Source organism: Hirundo rustica, chromosome 24 (assembly GCF_015227805.2).
Source record: "Hirundo rustica isolate bHirRus1 chromosome 24, bHirRus1.pri.v3, whole genome shotgun sequence".
Classification (NCBI taxonomy): Eukaryota; Metazoa; Chordata; class Aves; order Passeriformes; family Hirundinidae; genus Hirundo; species Hirundo rustica.
The window spans coordinates 4985802-5000635 of NC_053473.1; the positions used below are offsets into that span (position 1 = coordinate 4985802).

At 57.0% G+C, this 14834-nt stretch overlaps 2 protein-coding genes across 2 annotated transcripts; both read right to left on the reverse strand.

Annotated features, from left to right (window-relative positions):
- Positions 1-959: 959 nt before the first annotated feature.
- LOC120762855 (11-beta-hydroxysteroid dehydrogenase 1-like) lies at positions 960-3447 on the reverse strand. The gene is made up of 6 exons (XM_040085685.1): positions 3360-3447; positions 2776-2906; positions 2478-2589; positions 2197-2382; positions 1550-1693; positions 960-1180 (listed from the first exon to the last, which is right to left on the reverse strand). The coding sequence occupies exons 1-6, from the start codon at positions 3445-3447 to the stop codon at positions 960-962; spliced, it is 882 nt and encodes a 293-aa protein (XP_039941619.1).
- A 1069-nt stretch (positions 3448-4516) lies between these two features.
- LOC120762848 (11-beta-hydroxysteroid dehydrogenase 1-like) lies at positions 4517-9348 on the reverse strand. Its single transcript, XM_040085670.1, has 7 exons — positions 9206-9348; positions 9014-9105; positions 8258-8388; positions 6905-7016; positions 6121-6306; positions 5429-5572; positions 4517-4752 (listed from the first exon to the last, which is right to left on the reverse strand). Exons 2-7 carry the CDS (start codon positions 9099-9101, stop codon positions 4517-4519), a joined length of 897 nt encoding a protein of 298 aa, XP_039941604.1. The 5' UTR covers positions 9102-9105; positions 9206-9348.
- Between the last annotated feature and the right edge of the window lie 5486 nt (positions 9349-14834).

The window sequence follows — 14834 nt, forward strand, 5'->3', positions numbered from 1 at the left end:
TGCGGCTGAGCCCTGGTTCCTGTGTGTGCTCGCAGCGGGACCGGGCTTATCTTGGGAGCCCCGAGTGTCCAGCCTGGTTCGAAGCAGAGCCAGCTCTTATCTTTTGGGGCATCCCCTCCTTGCTGCTCTGTGACACAGAGGCTGAGCTCTGGCTCATGGAACTGCCTGTGGCACTCGGGGATGGAGTTTCCCCGAGCGGCTTTGGGGCAGAGAAATCCAGATTTAGGGAAGTACAGTAATGCTATTATTGTAAGGCTCCTTGCAGATTGGAAAGAGAGGGGGGGGAAAGAGCGTGTTTTGGCAGCTGAGGAGAGGTCAGGAATGGCAGAAATTCATTAAGGTCTTTAGAGAAGTGAAAGCTTCGTTAATGCAAATCGGGGGGAGGTTGGTTTAGCCAGCTGGGCGCTGATAAGGGCGTTGTGCCCTGATAAGGGCTCCCTGCTTGTGCACGTGGAGAAGGAACACCCGGAAAAGCAGAGATCTCAAAGTAACATTGGATTTATTTTTAAAAAGACAGGCATGGAAGGGAGGTGTGACAGAAAATCTCCAGATTCAGAGACTCTCTCGTGGCTTTGGGTGGTTTGTGCTGCTCGGCCCAAACCTCGGTTCGGGGCCAGGGCTCATCTCAGCTGCCTCGGTGCCTTTCCAGAGGGAGCAGTTTCTGCAGGTTGCAACAGGAATCCTGCCAGTGAGCAGGACACTCGAAGCAGACGCTGCTGCAGGACTTCTCTGAAGTGCCTCCTGGTTGGAAAAATCCCTTTACGAGAGTCCATTAGTAAAAAGAACATTTTTGTGCTGCCTTACAGACTCCTGGAGCGTCCTGCCCCAGCACAGGGATGGATGTCGCACAGCACAGCACACAGGATGTCGCACAGCACAGCGCTGTGGAAGAGGGCACCCAAGCAGCTGGGTTAACACCCAGATCCGTCCTGCTTGGCCCCGGGTGTCCCAGCACAGCCCTACGTTCTCCTGACGTTCTCCACGCGGTAGCTGCCGCGGACGATGGAGTCGAGGAGCTCGGGGGCGAAGCTGCGGAGGAGGAGCATGCTGCTCACGGTCCGGGGAGGGTAGTGCACCTCCCGCCAGCGCAGGGCTCCTCCTCGGATGATCTCCAGGGCACACTCCTCCTTGGGGGCCGGCGTGTCCGGGATAACGTGTGAGACGGCGCGCACGGCGCTCTCTGCAAGGGGGGACAGGGACGTGTCAGGAGCGGCCACAGGCGCCCTCAGCTCACTCAGGGTGCCTGGGGCATCCTCACCCCGGCAAACTCCGGGGATCAGACCTGTTTAATAAGGCTTAGAGGTGTGAAAATAACAATTGTGAGATGTCCTTCCCTTTCCACCTCTTGAGCGGCCACAGGACCTCCCCTGAGTTCACCGCGAGAGTGGCAAAGGCCTCAGGCCGCACCTTTTTAAGAGCTGGGATCCTGCTTCTTCCACAGCTGCACAGACCCTGCAGGATGCTCCAGCAGCAGTGGCAGAGCAGGCAAGGGCCAGGGTGGTGGGCTCAGCTTGGCTGGGCCACGGGGTCCCGGTGGGGCTGAGCTTACCTGTGTTGATGTAGCCCAGGATGCAGAGTGTGATGGAAACGTTGACCTTCTCTATGATGAGTTCCTGCCTCAAGGAGCTGAAAAATCCGTCCAAGGCGAACTTGGTGGCTGAATAGGGAGCAGTAAAAGGGCCGGCAATTCTACCTGGGGCAAAGACACAACGCTGGGGTTCAGGTGCTGGGCAGGCACAGCTCTCCCTTCCTCTTGCCCTGCCAGTAGTTACGGTGTTGGGATTTAGGGTGTTGGAATAAGCTGTCATGAATGCTTGAGAGAAATAAACACTGGCAGGAATGTTTAAAATGTAACACATGGCACAAAGTGCCATCCAATGCTGCTGATCCTGCTCTTGTGTCCCTGCAGAGATGCCCACGTATTGCAAAGGTGTTCAATGTGTGGCCGTGCCTGTGAAATCACCTGCGCTGCAGCGTGTGACGGTGATCAGAGGGTGCCAGGAGACTGACAGGACAAAGAATAAATTTCCCAGAGGACTTGAATTGTGCACCAAAGGTCTAAATCGTGTGCTGACCACAACTCCCAGCTCTCTGTTTGAGGTGCTTACTCTGCCTTTTGAAGAAGAATCTCGGCAGAGATCTCTGGCAGAGGCAGAGGCAGAGGCAGGGCTGTGGGCAGAGCCCCTGCGAGCTCACCTGCTATGGATGAAACCACCACGATGCTGCCCTCGCTCTCCTTCAGCATGGGCAGGGCAGCCGTGGCCAAGGCCACGTAGCTGACGAAGTTGATGTCCATGAGCTTTCGGACGTGCCCCACGTCGCCGCTGAAGTAGCTGAAGCTGCTCTGGCCGATGTGGTTCAGGATGAGCATGTCCAGGCCACCTGGGGGCAGAGCGGGTTTGCCACCGCCGCCTCGCACCAGCTCCTGGAGGCTGGGCTGCGTGTGGGGTGAGGAGGGGCAGCGGCACAGCACCTACCCCAGGTGTTCTCAGCCTCGCTGAGCAGCTCCTCGGGCAGGCTGGGGCTGTCCATGGAGCCGCTGATGTAGCGGGCGGAGGCAGCACCGAGCTCCAGGCACCGCTCCACAACCTGCGGGGACAGGACGGGCTTGGATGGGCTCCCCCCAACATGGAACCCTCATCCCAGGGAGTTCCTGCCCTGGGCCAGACAGGGATGGTGCTGGGGAAGCGCTGGGGTGGATCTGGAGGGTTCCAGGTGTGTGCCCTAGGGGGTGAATATCCACGCCCAGCCCGGCATTCCCTGCTCGCCATTTACTTTCTGCAGCTTGGCCTCTGTCCGTGCCGTGAGCAGCAGGTGGGCCTCCATCCGTGCCAGGTGATAGGCCATCTGCTCCCCGATGCCGCTGCTGGCTCCCGTCACGATCACCCGCTTCCCCCGGAGCATCTCTGCAGAGGAGGGTGCAGAGCTCAGAGCTGGCACGGCCCCGGCTGTCCTTCCACACGTGGGCACTGCAGCTCTTCCATGTCCCTGCGGCTCCTCTCTGTCCCTGCCAGCCTCAGCAGACCCTGCTGCAGTCTGATCCCTGGTCCCAGTTTGGTGGGGAGCACGTGTGAGGCTCGAGTGGTGAGAGCTGACCAAAAAGGTCTGAATGTTTAAAAGGATTGAATGTTTAAAGTGAGAAAACGGCTTATTTCCCAACTAAGTCATTTCCAGAGGTCAGACGCTGTGTCCCAGCGGAGCTCCATGAGTTTTCCCTGTGCTCTGACCCCTTGCCCAGGTGCTGTTTGCCCTCCTGCTCTGCCTCTGCCAGGCCGTTCCGGGTTCCTGAGCACGGCACACGCTGCCCTTCTGGCAGCAGCCTTGCTGTGCTCCTGAAGCCTGTTTCTCCCAGGACTTACCTTCATTGAAGTTCTCAGGTGCTGAATAAAAATAAAAAGCCAGTGCTGCTCCCAGCAAAGGGATGAAAACCTTCAGGAGCAATCCCATCCCTTTGCAGAGGTGAAGGTGGCTGGAGGTTGCAAATGGGGCTGGGAAGTTTTGAGCTGGTTCTTTATCTCACACAAGTTTGCTGGTATCTGTTGGACCTTTTCTTTGCCCTGCCGGTGATTTAGCAAACATTAACCTAATGAAGCGTGTGGCTTTGGACTTTAGGCTGTCCCTTTGCACCCTTGGCCTGCCAGGCGTGTCAGGTGAGCTTTTTGAGAGTGCAGAAGGGAAGGCACTGAACAGTTCCAGCTCCACAGAGCCGTGGGTGTGAGGTTTGGTGACAGCAGTGTCCCCTGAGAGCAGACAGCTGTGGGATTGGGGGACATCCCTGTGTCCCCATGCCACATCCAAACCAGAAAGAGCCTTTCTCTTCCCTTCCTTGCTGGCTGCCACAAGGATTTACTGATCAGCACTCTCACTGTTGTACACCTTCGTGGCAATATCTGGAGGGAACAGGGCTGGCAAAGGTTCCCTTTTCCAACCATTACTGATGGTTCTGGTTTATCCTCTGGGATATCACCATGGGAACAATACTGGCAGTTTGTTGGGGGGCTCTTACCCCTAAAAAAATATCACTGTTGAGGGATCCATGGGTTGCAAAAGGCAATAAAAGGGCCAAGAAGATGAACAGGAAAGATCTTCAGCTTTCCCCATGCTGTGATGCTGCTCAGTGTCTGCTGATAACGGGTTTGAGAGTGACTTTCTGAAAGTTTAAAGGGCAGAACCCACTCCGTGTGTGTCGGTTTGTGTAGGTGACCTTTGAGTAAGGAGAAGTGAAAATTAGGAAGGAATTGTTCCCTGTGAGGGTGTGCAGGCCCTGCATCCCTGTCAGTGTCCAGCAAAGCTGTGCCCACGAAAGGCGATAAAACCCCCTCCAGCACACTCAGAGCCGTCCGGTTAGTACAATTTATTCAACAATTAGCTTAATAATCAGCGTTCCGCGGCCGGGCGGGGCACGGAGCCGCCGCTGCGGGCCCCTCTCTGTCCCCGCGGGTGCCTCCAGCGCATCACCAAGCGGGCGGTGGCGACGCCGGGCAGGGGCCGGGGGTGGCCGGGGACCCTCCGCGGCTCAGTGCGGCGGGCGGGGGGCGCCGGGGGGCGCGGGCAGGCGGTAGCGGCTCCTCACCAGGTAATCGAGGAGCTCGGCGGCGCAGTCCCGCAGCAGCAGCGGCAGCCGCGTGGAGCTGTAGCGGTAGTAGAGCTCCCTCCGGCGCAGCGCTGCGCCCTTGAGGATCTCCAGCGCGCACTCGTCCCGCGGAGCCGGCCGCTCCCGCAGCACCTCGGCGGCGGCGCGCACTGCGCGCTCTGCGGGCCGGGTCAGAGCATCCCCCGGGATGAGGGGACCCCCGGGGGATGAGGGGAGAGCAGGGACCCCGGGGAGATCGGGGATCCTCGAGGGATGAGGGGAGATCGGGGACCCCCGGGGGATGAGGGGAGAGCGGGGATCCCCGGGGGATGAGGAGAGGTCGGGGACCCGCGGGGGATGAGGAGAGGTCGGGGATCCCGGGGGATGAGGGGAGAGCGGGGACCCCCGGAGGAAGAGGAGAGATCAGGGATCTCCGGGGATGAGGGGAGGTCGGGAATCCTCGAGGGATGAGGGGAGAGCGGGGATCCCGGGGAGATCGGGGACCCTCGGGAGATGAAGGAAGAGCAGGGATCCCCAGGGGATGAGGAGAGATCGGGGATCCTCGGGGGATGAGGGGAGAACGGGGATCCCAGGGAGAGCGGGGATCCCCGGAGGATAAAGGGAGATCGGGCTCCCGAGGGGGCGTTGGGCTGTGCCAGCCTGTCCGCGGTTCCCGGTTTTATGCGGCACAGGGAAATAAATGATTTTGAGGCTTTTTTTTTTTTTTTTTTTTTGGCGGCGGGGAAGTGGCATCACCCAGAGGAGCTGCGGCGGAGGTGGGGGCAGAGGGGCGGGGGCAGGAGGAGGGATGGGGATGCTCAGCCCCGAGCAGGGACAGGACAGCTCTGCTCTTACCGGTGTCGATGAAGCCGAGGATGCAGAGCGTGATGGAAACGTTAATGCTCTGAATGGTGAATTCCTGCCTCAGGGAGCTGAAAAATCCATCCAGGGCAAACTTAGTCGCAGAGTAGGGGACGGTAAAGGGAAACCCGACTTTACCTGGGCACAGAGTGAAGTTCTGTGTTAGCACACGAGGCTGCTCTGCCTCGGCCTCTCCCTTGCCCTTCATCAGATACTATTTTACCCGAAGGGGGTTTACAGTCAGCAGAGCGTCATCCTGGCACCTGAACAATGTTCTTGTTGGCTACCAGCTCTTAAGGCCAAAGCCACGGCTCACATCTCTGCTCAGGGCATGGACAACCCACAGGAACCACAAAGACCTCAGAGGGGAGAGATGGAGCAAAATTCAAACTCCTGTCCCTGGCCACTGAGCTGATCACCAGAGCACTGACCACCACAGCAGCTGTGGGGTTTAAATTCAGCGCTGGTCAAAGAACAAATCAGAGCTGTTGGACTGAGCAGAAAACAAATTCCATCAAGAGAATCCCAAACCCATCTGGATTTTTGGGTGCTGGGGCTGGTTTTGCTGTTAAGCTGTTGTGACTCCTGTGGGGTGCCTGGTGTCCCTGTGTGCTGCCTCTGGCAATCGGCCCGGCTGCCTTTGGGGTGAGTCCCACGTCACCGGGCTGGCGACACTGCCCACTCACCTGCCATGGAGGAAACCACCACGATGCTGCCCTCGCTCTCCTTCAGCATGGGCAGGGCTGACGTGGTCATGGCCACGTAGCTGAGGAAGTTGATTTCCAGGAGCTTTCGTACGTGCTCAACGTCCCCATCGAAAAAGCCAAAGTAGGATGCACCGACGTGGTTAAGAATCAGCATGTCAAGGCCTCCTGCAAGCAGAAAAAATGGGCATTAGTGCTGGGGGGGAGAGGGCTGCGACCAGCAAAACAACATTTTCTGGGAGCAGAATAAGTGTAACCCAAGGAAATCAGGTTTTTGGGTCAGAGCTGTGGCCTGTTATCTCCAGAACAGGGATACAGCCTGGGTGCTGGCTGCCAGTAAATATTTTGTTGTGATACATATATTTTTTTTAGCTCAAAATGCAAATGCCACGGCCCCAGAGAGATCACCCCTGAATTGTCTGTGGGCTGGGGAGGGAGAGGGAGTGCTCCCCATGGAGCTGGACTGGTGCATTTCTGAGCCGTGACCCATGGCCGCAGTGGCCGGGGCTGCCGGATCCATCGGACCCCGGCACTGGGCTGATGAAATCCAGGGCTGTGATACTGCAACAGGATGTCAGGAGGCCACAGAGCTGAAATCGAGAGCGCAGTTCAGTTTGAGAGGCAGCAATGCAGCCAGAGGAGCAGGGCTGCAAAGGGCAGAATTAGGGGAGAATTTTTCCCCCACTCGCCCCATCTCTCCCACAATTTTTTTGCACGTGGCAAAGAGCAGGGCCAGGCTGAGATGCAGAGCGGGTTGCAGACGTACCCAGGGAGGTCTGTGCCTCCCTCACCACGTGCTGGGCGAAGGCCGTGTCCTCCATGGTGCCGCTGACGAACCGCGCCGAGGCTGCTCCCAGCTCCAGGCACCGCCGCACCACCTGCACGACAGCGCGGTCAGCAGCACCCCTCCCTGCCCCCGGAGCCCCCGGGGAGGTGGGAGTGCGTGTCTGAGCTCCCTGTGCTGCGTCCCCACCTTAAACCGGCGGTTTGGAGTTTTGGGGGTGTATTTGGAGCTTCAAAGGGAGCCTGGAAAATGATTCCTTGGCTGAGCGCGTTACCCGAGGCAGTCTGGCTCCTTCTGCGCGCAGGCTGAGCTGGAACTGCACGTGTGCAGGGGAGCGGGGGCCTGCCTAGCGCTGCCGTGGGATGAGGGGGTGCGGGGGTGTGTGTTCAGTTCAGACTCTGGAGCGTGGAGCGCGGGGTGCTGTGCCTGCAGGAGAGGGGTGCTGTGCCTGCAGGAGAGGGGTGCTGTGCCTGCAGGAGAGGAGTGCTGTGCCTGCAGGAGGGGATGGCTGTGCCTGCAGGAGAGGGGATGGCTGTGCCTGCAGGAGAGGGGTGCTGTGCCTGCAGGAGAGGATGGCTGTGCCTGCAGGAGAGGGATGGCTGTGCCTGCAGGAGGGGATGGCTGTGCCTGCAGGAGAGGGGTGCTGTGCCTGCAGGAGAGGGGTGCTGTGCCTGCAGGAGGGGATGGCTGTGCCTGCAGGAGAGGGGTGCTGTGCCTGCAGGAGAGGGGTGCTGTGCCTGCAGGAGAGGGGTGCTGTGCCTGCAGGAGAGGGGTGCTGTGCCTGCAGGAGGGGATGGCTGTGCCTGCAGGAGGGGATGGCTGTGCCTGCAGGAGAGGGGTGCTGTGCCTGCAGGAGAGGGGTGCTGTGCCTGCAGGAGGGGATGGCTGTGCCTGCAGGAGAGGGGTGCTGTGCCTGCAGGAGAGGGGTGCTGTGCCTGCAGGAGAGGGGTGCTGTGCCTGCAGGAGGGGATGGCTGTGCCTGCAGGAGAGGGGTGCTGTGCCTGCAGGAGAGGGGTGCTGTGCCTGCAGGAGAGGGGTGCTGTGCCTGCAGGAGAGGGGTGCTGTGCCTGCAGGAGGGGATGGCTGTGCCTGCAGGAGAGGGGTGCTGTGCCTGCAGGAGAGGGGTGCTGTGCCTGCAGGAGAGGGGTGCTGTGCCTGCAGGAACTCCCAGAGCACAGAGGGGTCTGTGGCCGTGCCCGGCTGGGACCTGTGCCCGTCACTGTGCCCGGCCGGAACCTGTGCTGTGGATGTTCCCGTGGCTGTGAAGGGAAGTTCCCTCCCCGTGTCCGTGTGAGCCGTGCCGTGAACACGAGAGAGCCCCGGTTGCCCATTTACGTTCTGCAGCTTGGCCTCGGTGCGTGCCGTGACGAGGATGTGGGATCCCATCCGTGCCAGGTGATAGGCCATCTGCTCCCCGATGCCCGTGCTGGCTCCCGTCACGATCACCCGCTTCCCCCGCAGCATCTCTGCAGAGGAGGCACAGCCACTTCAGTTATCCAAATGTTATTAAAAAAAAAAAAACAAACTTAAAACTCAAAAAAAAAACCCACCCCAAAGCTGAGTGCAGTTAATTGGAAGGTGAAGGAGCCTGCGAGTGCAAAGCCTCCGGCACCAGCAAGGCTCTCCCATCTCATGGAAAAAGCTGTGGAGCTGCTGCAGAATGCAGTGACACAGGGACAGCGCTGGACTCTTCCAGCAGCTTTTTCCACAAGCCAGGGCACAATTTATCAACGCCCCAACTATTCTGTAATAAAAACAATCCACCGAGTGCCTGCTCCAAACTTAAACTCTACCACTTACAAGCCCCTTTTACAAACTCCTTTCCTGCACGCAGGAAAACGGAGCACTCAGTGCCCTCTGCCTCTTGCCCCCTGCTTCACCTGCTCCCTCGGGAGGTTTTTCAGCACAGTCCTTGTTCACTTTGGTTTCAAATCTTTGTTAAAGCGACTTTCCAGTATCCGCCACCACACAAAGGCTCGGACGTGGCTTGGTCCGAGCTCTGTCCGGTTTCTATGCAAAACACCCAAATGTGGCTTTTTGAAGGTTTTTTTTTTTTTTTTCCTTAAAGACAGATTCACTTTGGATACTTACCCGGTTTGAAAGTGTCCCTCGCAGAATAGAACCAGAAGGCCAAAACCAATCCCAGAAAGGGAATGAGAACCTTTTGCAACCGACCCATCCCACTGTGGAGCCAGGAAATACGGCATGAGAGAGAAGGAAGGAACAAAAAAACCCTCTGCAGAGCTGCTGCCGAGGGGAGCAGCAATGTGACCCTTTAAAAACCTGTGAGCGGAGGAGCTTCAGCTTCCAAAGCCCTGGAAAATCACGGGAGGGTGGATGGATAAGCCAAGCAAAGCCTTTGGTTTGCTCCCTGCTGCTCGGCCCGGCCAGCGGGGCTGTTTGGGTTCTGCCCACCTCTTTTCATATTTCCTGTCCTACGTTAAAATGCAGAATTTTGCACAACACCCTGGAAGAGGTGTGTCTTTGCTGAGCAGCATCAAGTTTCACTTGGAGAACATCAGAGGGAGCCCGGTGCAGGTGGTTAAACATTGTCCTTTATTCCTGCGGGCCCTGGCTGGGATGTGATGGCTCGGGGGACAGCCACAGCTGCTCCTGTGCTCCCCGGGGCTGCGTGCCCCAAAGCAGCTCCTGCCACGGGGGTGCTGGCGGCAGGGACCCAGCAGCACACTGCACCCCAAACAGCCCCAGGAACGCTCTGCTGAGGCAGAGCTTTTAATCTTTCATTTTTTTTGTCTGTGAGCAGGTGAGGGAGCAGGGGCTGAGCTGGACCCACCAGTGGGGCGCAGCCACCTCAGCCCCAAGGGGCATAGGGAGCTTTGCAGGGGAACACTGGATGTGTTTTCTGCGGAGGAATCAGTGACCCTGCTGCCGTGGTTCCTCCTTTGGGTTTTGCAAGAGCTTTGTTCTGACTTTTAGATCAATATAATCTTGAGGAAAGCCCACAGAACGCCCTGTAGCTCCCTGAGCCTCGGCAGCAGCAAATTCAAGGCTGTGGATCTTGTGCCGTAGGGATAAACCCTGTCCCAGCCTGGGTGTGGGGCTGGGATCTCCATCCCACAGTGCCCGTGGTGGGGAAATGCTGTGGGAGCTCCTGGAACTGCCCTGCCAGAGCCTCAGCCTTTTCTGCTGGGACAAAAGCTGTGTTTGCAGGGCAGCAGCTGCTCTGAGGTCTGATTTCTGCGGGCACAGAACTCTACTCGTCTCTCTCCAACAGGACCATGCAGATTTTTTTAATTTTTTTTTTTTTTGCCTCATATTACATATTTAAAATACTCCAGTGGTGTGCCTGGCAGGGCAGTGTTGCTCCCTGGCCTTGCTGCTGCTTTACGGACGTCTTTTTCCTTTTCTCCCTTTCTACTCCAGCCTCAACTTTCTCTCTGATAAGAAGCACTCAGCCCTCACTTGTTCAGATAACACCAGCACAGTCACTCTGCTTTTCCTGACTCCCTTTGCTTGGAACTTGGGTTGTGATCAGAGGGCAACCATCTCATTCCTTGGCTATGGAGAAGGAGAGACAATGAAGTAATTAACCGTATCTCAGCTGGGATCTTGTCTGCAGCCGGCAGGGAGAGAAGCTCTTTTCAAGATATTTTCGTTTATTAGTGGCATTAGTAAAGCAATAACCACCAACCTTTGTGCACCCTCTGCGCGTGTGACAGGAAGGGATCGTGCTCTTTGCTCCCTGGTGGCACCAGGGGATGATGTGGGCACGGAGGCACCGAGGGATTCCAGATTCCAGAGCCAACACCGGCCTGCCTCGCCCGTGCTGACCAGAATTGTGGGGTTGGGCTGGAGGTTTGCAGAGTAGCTGATAATAAAGGACTGAAATATGGAATATTTTGGTCAAAGCCGAGCTCAGTTTTCCTATTTTCCGTGCTGTTTGGTGTGTGGAAGGGAGCGGGGCCATGGCCCCGTTGTGCTGCCCGCAGGGTTTTGCTGCTGTCCTCCCATCCCCGCCAGGGTGCTGCTGCTCCTCACTCCCACTCGCGGCTTTTTCTGGCTTTATTTTCCCCCGCGCAACTTAAGAACTTGTTTTTGACATTTTCCCGGGGGCGGGGAGCGCGGGCAGGGAGAGGGGGGCAGGAGAGGCTGCCCGGGAAGGGTTCTCTGAGCCCGGCTGCTCCTGGAACACCTCGCTGGGGTGCTCTGGATGGATTCCCCCGCTGTGCCCTGTGTGTTTGAGCTGCGCTCTCCCGGGGATGCTCCTGCTCGCGGGGGTTTCTGCGCTCGGTGCTGCGGGGAGGAAACGAATCTGGGAAGGAGACTTGTTCTGACAACAAGCTGGGAGAGGGGAGCTCGGAGAGCCCCTGCCGGGAGCGCGTTCCAGGGCACGGCTGAGGCTCGGGCAGGTTTGTGCAGGCAGCTCCAAGACTCAAAAACACTTGGCAGGAATTTGGATGATGCCGCTTCTTTTCCACCCCCGACCCTTTTTTTTTTCTTTTTTTTTGGTTTGGTTTGATTTGTTTGTTTTTTTTTTTTTTTTTTTGTTTTTTCCCCTTTTGCTTTCCTTTATCTCATAGACATTAAAATATAATTTTTCCTACTCAGCTGTCCCAGTGCCCTTTGCCATGAACACGGCTCTGATTCCCTTCTTTACAGACAGGGCCATCACGGTAGAAAGGGCTGCCCTCAGTTCTACTTCTCTGCTTGCACATCCTGCACAACCCCGTCGCTGTCACCACTGGAAATACACTGCCAGTCCCAAGGGAGATGAGGGGATTGTAGGATGGGTTTGGTGTGGTTTGACATCGCATTTCTACACACTGCTGATTTAGAGAAATTACTGTGGTATTTAAGTAATTTCCAAGCCCTAATTTTTTTTTTTTTTTTTTTTTCCCCTTTGTGACCAAATTGGGAATTGCTGCCTTGAAATTTCATTGTTGGAACTGTGGCTGCTCTGAGCCTTGGCCGCTGCCCACGTTCCCAGTGCCCTTGGAGCTGAGTGGCTGAGGCTGATATTCTTATCTGCACCCCTAAATTTAGCCTGGCAGCCGCTGAAACACTCAGTGTCCACCCTGCAAATAGCGAGTGAGGACTCTCTGAAGATATTCAGCTCCTGCCTTTGAAGTGGCTGAGCTGTGAGGGGAGGGCTGCTCCATGGGCTGAGGGGCTGGATGACAGCTCCAGGCTGAAACCAGATCTTTGGAGAGATGGGTACAGACAAAGACTCGCCAGATTTTGTGCCAACTGCATTTTTTCCTGAGGATTTAATGTACCAGGAAAGCGTCACGCTTACAGGTTGGAATAAACCAGATTCAGACAAGTTTGAGAACAACAGAAATCAACCTCATGTGAACCCAGCAGTGTAACTCAGCCCTGGGGTGATGTGTGGCTCTCCCCAGGAGTTTGTCCCTCAGGATCTGGGTTTAACTCAGCCTTAAATGCTTCATCTGCTCTCCGCAGCGCTCCCTGCTCCTGTCTGTGTGCTTTAACCCATCTGCTTTCTCTCTGCTCTATCCCAGCGTTGATAATTCAGCTTTGTCTTTGCCATTTGCCCAGGGGCCGTGGGGATGGTGTCCTGGGGATGGTGCCCTGGGAATGGTGCCCAGGGGATGGTGTCCTGGGAATGGTGCCTAGGGGATGGTGCCCAGGGGATGGTGTCCTGGGGATGGTGCCCTGGGAATGGTGCCCAGGGGATGGTGTCCTGGGGATGGTGCCCTGGAGATGGTGCCCTGGAGATGGTGTCCTGGGGATGGTGCCCTGGGGATGGTGCCCTGGGGATGGTGCCCTGGGAATGGTGCCCTGGGGATGGTGTCCTGGGGATGGTGTCCTGGGGTTGGTGTCCTGGGAATGGTGCCCTGGGGATGGTGTCCTGGGGATGGTGTCCTGGGGATGGTGCCCTGGGGATGGTGTCCTGGGGATGGTGTCCTGGGGATGGTGTCCTGGGGATGGTGTCCTGGGAATGGTGTCCTGGGGATGGTGTCCTGGGGATGTTGTCCTGAGGATGGTGCCCTGGGTATGGTGTCCTGGGAATGGTGTCCTGGGGATGGTGTCCTGGAGATGTTGTCCTGAGGATGGTGCCCTGGGTATGGTGTCCTGGGAATGGTGTCCTGGGAATGGTGTCCTGGGGATGGTGCCCTGGGGATGGTGCCCTGGGGTCGGTGCCCTGGGAATGGTGCCCAGGGGTTGGTGCCCTGGGGATGCTCTTTGCTGCGGCTGTGCTGCAGGTTCTGCTGGGGTTTAATGATGAGCACGTTTTGCCGCAGCCTTTCACTCTCCTGCTTCATCCCTGCTCACCATCGGAGGGGTCACCGAGCCTCTGTGGTTCGAACGAGACTTTACTGGTCGCAGTGGTAAAATCAGTGATTAACACTCATCTAATTAACACTCATCTAATTGCCCCCTCCGCAGAGAGCCAGCGCTGCCTCGGGTGCCTGCAATGCCCGGGGCAGCGGCAGCTGGCAGGGCTGACCTCCAGCCCGGCCTGGCGGGGTGAGCTGTGTCTGGTGACCGCCCCAGGCTGCAGGGAGCAGCCCGTGCTCCCAGGGCCGTGCTTTAGCTGTCTAATCCCGTTAGCTGTCTTAGGAGCAGCTATTTCGACTGTTCACAACCCTCTTTGCTTTAAGCTCATAACGCCGGGGCTGGAGCACGGGGAAGAGGAGGTGTGGGCAGCAGGGCAGGCAAACCTGGCGTGGTGGGGGACTCACCCGGAGCCCCCCGGGCTCAGGAGCTCCCTCTCCTCCCTTTGCAATCCCGCTTTCCCTCGGGGCAGGATGAGACACCCGGAATTTGCAGAGGAGCGCTGATCTGGGGACTGGGGGTGATCAGCAGCTGTCCCGGAGGGGCTGGGACTGATGCTGGACAGACCAGACCAGACCTGGGCGCGCTTCCATCGCTGGTACAGCCGCAGGATCCAGCTCCCGGCTTTGTCCGTGCACCAGGTGTGCCACACGGAATTCCAGCCCAGCCTGCCCTGCCCCTGAGGCCCTGCTGTAAATGTAAAACCTCTTTAAAAGCTGGAATGAGCAGGGTAATGAGCACTCAGCTGATGGCTCCCTTCAGGCCCGAATTCTCCTGTTTTCCCATGAAACTTCCGTTGGTGTCAGTGAGGAGTGGGAGCATTCTTGTTACAGCCTAAATGATGTAATTATCAAAAGGTATTTAAAATAAAGTATACTTTAATTGAGGAAAGTTGAAGTTAAGCTTTTAAAGTTGATGTAAAGCTTGAGCAGAGTTTTTGTGCAGATACTGGGTAGGATTCTTTCTCCACGCTGTTTGTTTTGGTGACAGAAATAATTGTCTGAATTGTGGGTTATGTATTATGAAAATGAAATCGCCAACTTCAGCCACATTCTGATATTTTCAGGTCCTGACCTTACCTTGTGCAGCTCTGGGAGGAGCTGTGCATTGGGCACTGAGGTCTGGCAGGGGTTTGTCATTTTCCATGATCCAGTGTTTGGCTCAATTATTTGGCTTTCAGCTGGACAGTGTCACACTGCTGGGTGCATCTCCCATTTCCTGTGTGAGGTGTGTGTCCTGCTACTCCCCCTGCCCTGCGGGTGTCTTTGAGCAGATAAAAGAGGATTTTCTGCCCTCTCAGGGCTGGCAGGGCCTGTTTGCCTGCCCTCCCCTCTGCAGCGCGCTCAGGATCACTCAGCTGTGGCTGCCTGGATACTCTATTTGACCGACATGACACAGTCCCAAATGCAACAGATTCTTGCTAAGCCCCAGAACATTTTTAAATAGGTGAAAGTCCTCTAACGATCCTGGCAGTGCTCTGAGTGGAGCCTGAAGCCTGGAACAGTTTCCACACCCTCCAGGCTGTGCCATCTCCGGGTTTTTCCATCTGTGGCACCCTGTGACACCGGAGCCAACATTGCTCTGCACAATCCGCTGTCTGTGGTGGCTTTGTGAAAGGTCCCAGGAAAGGAAGGAATGGTTTTGTTTTTCA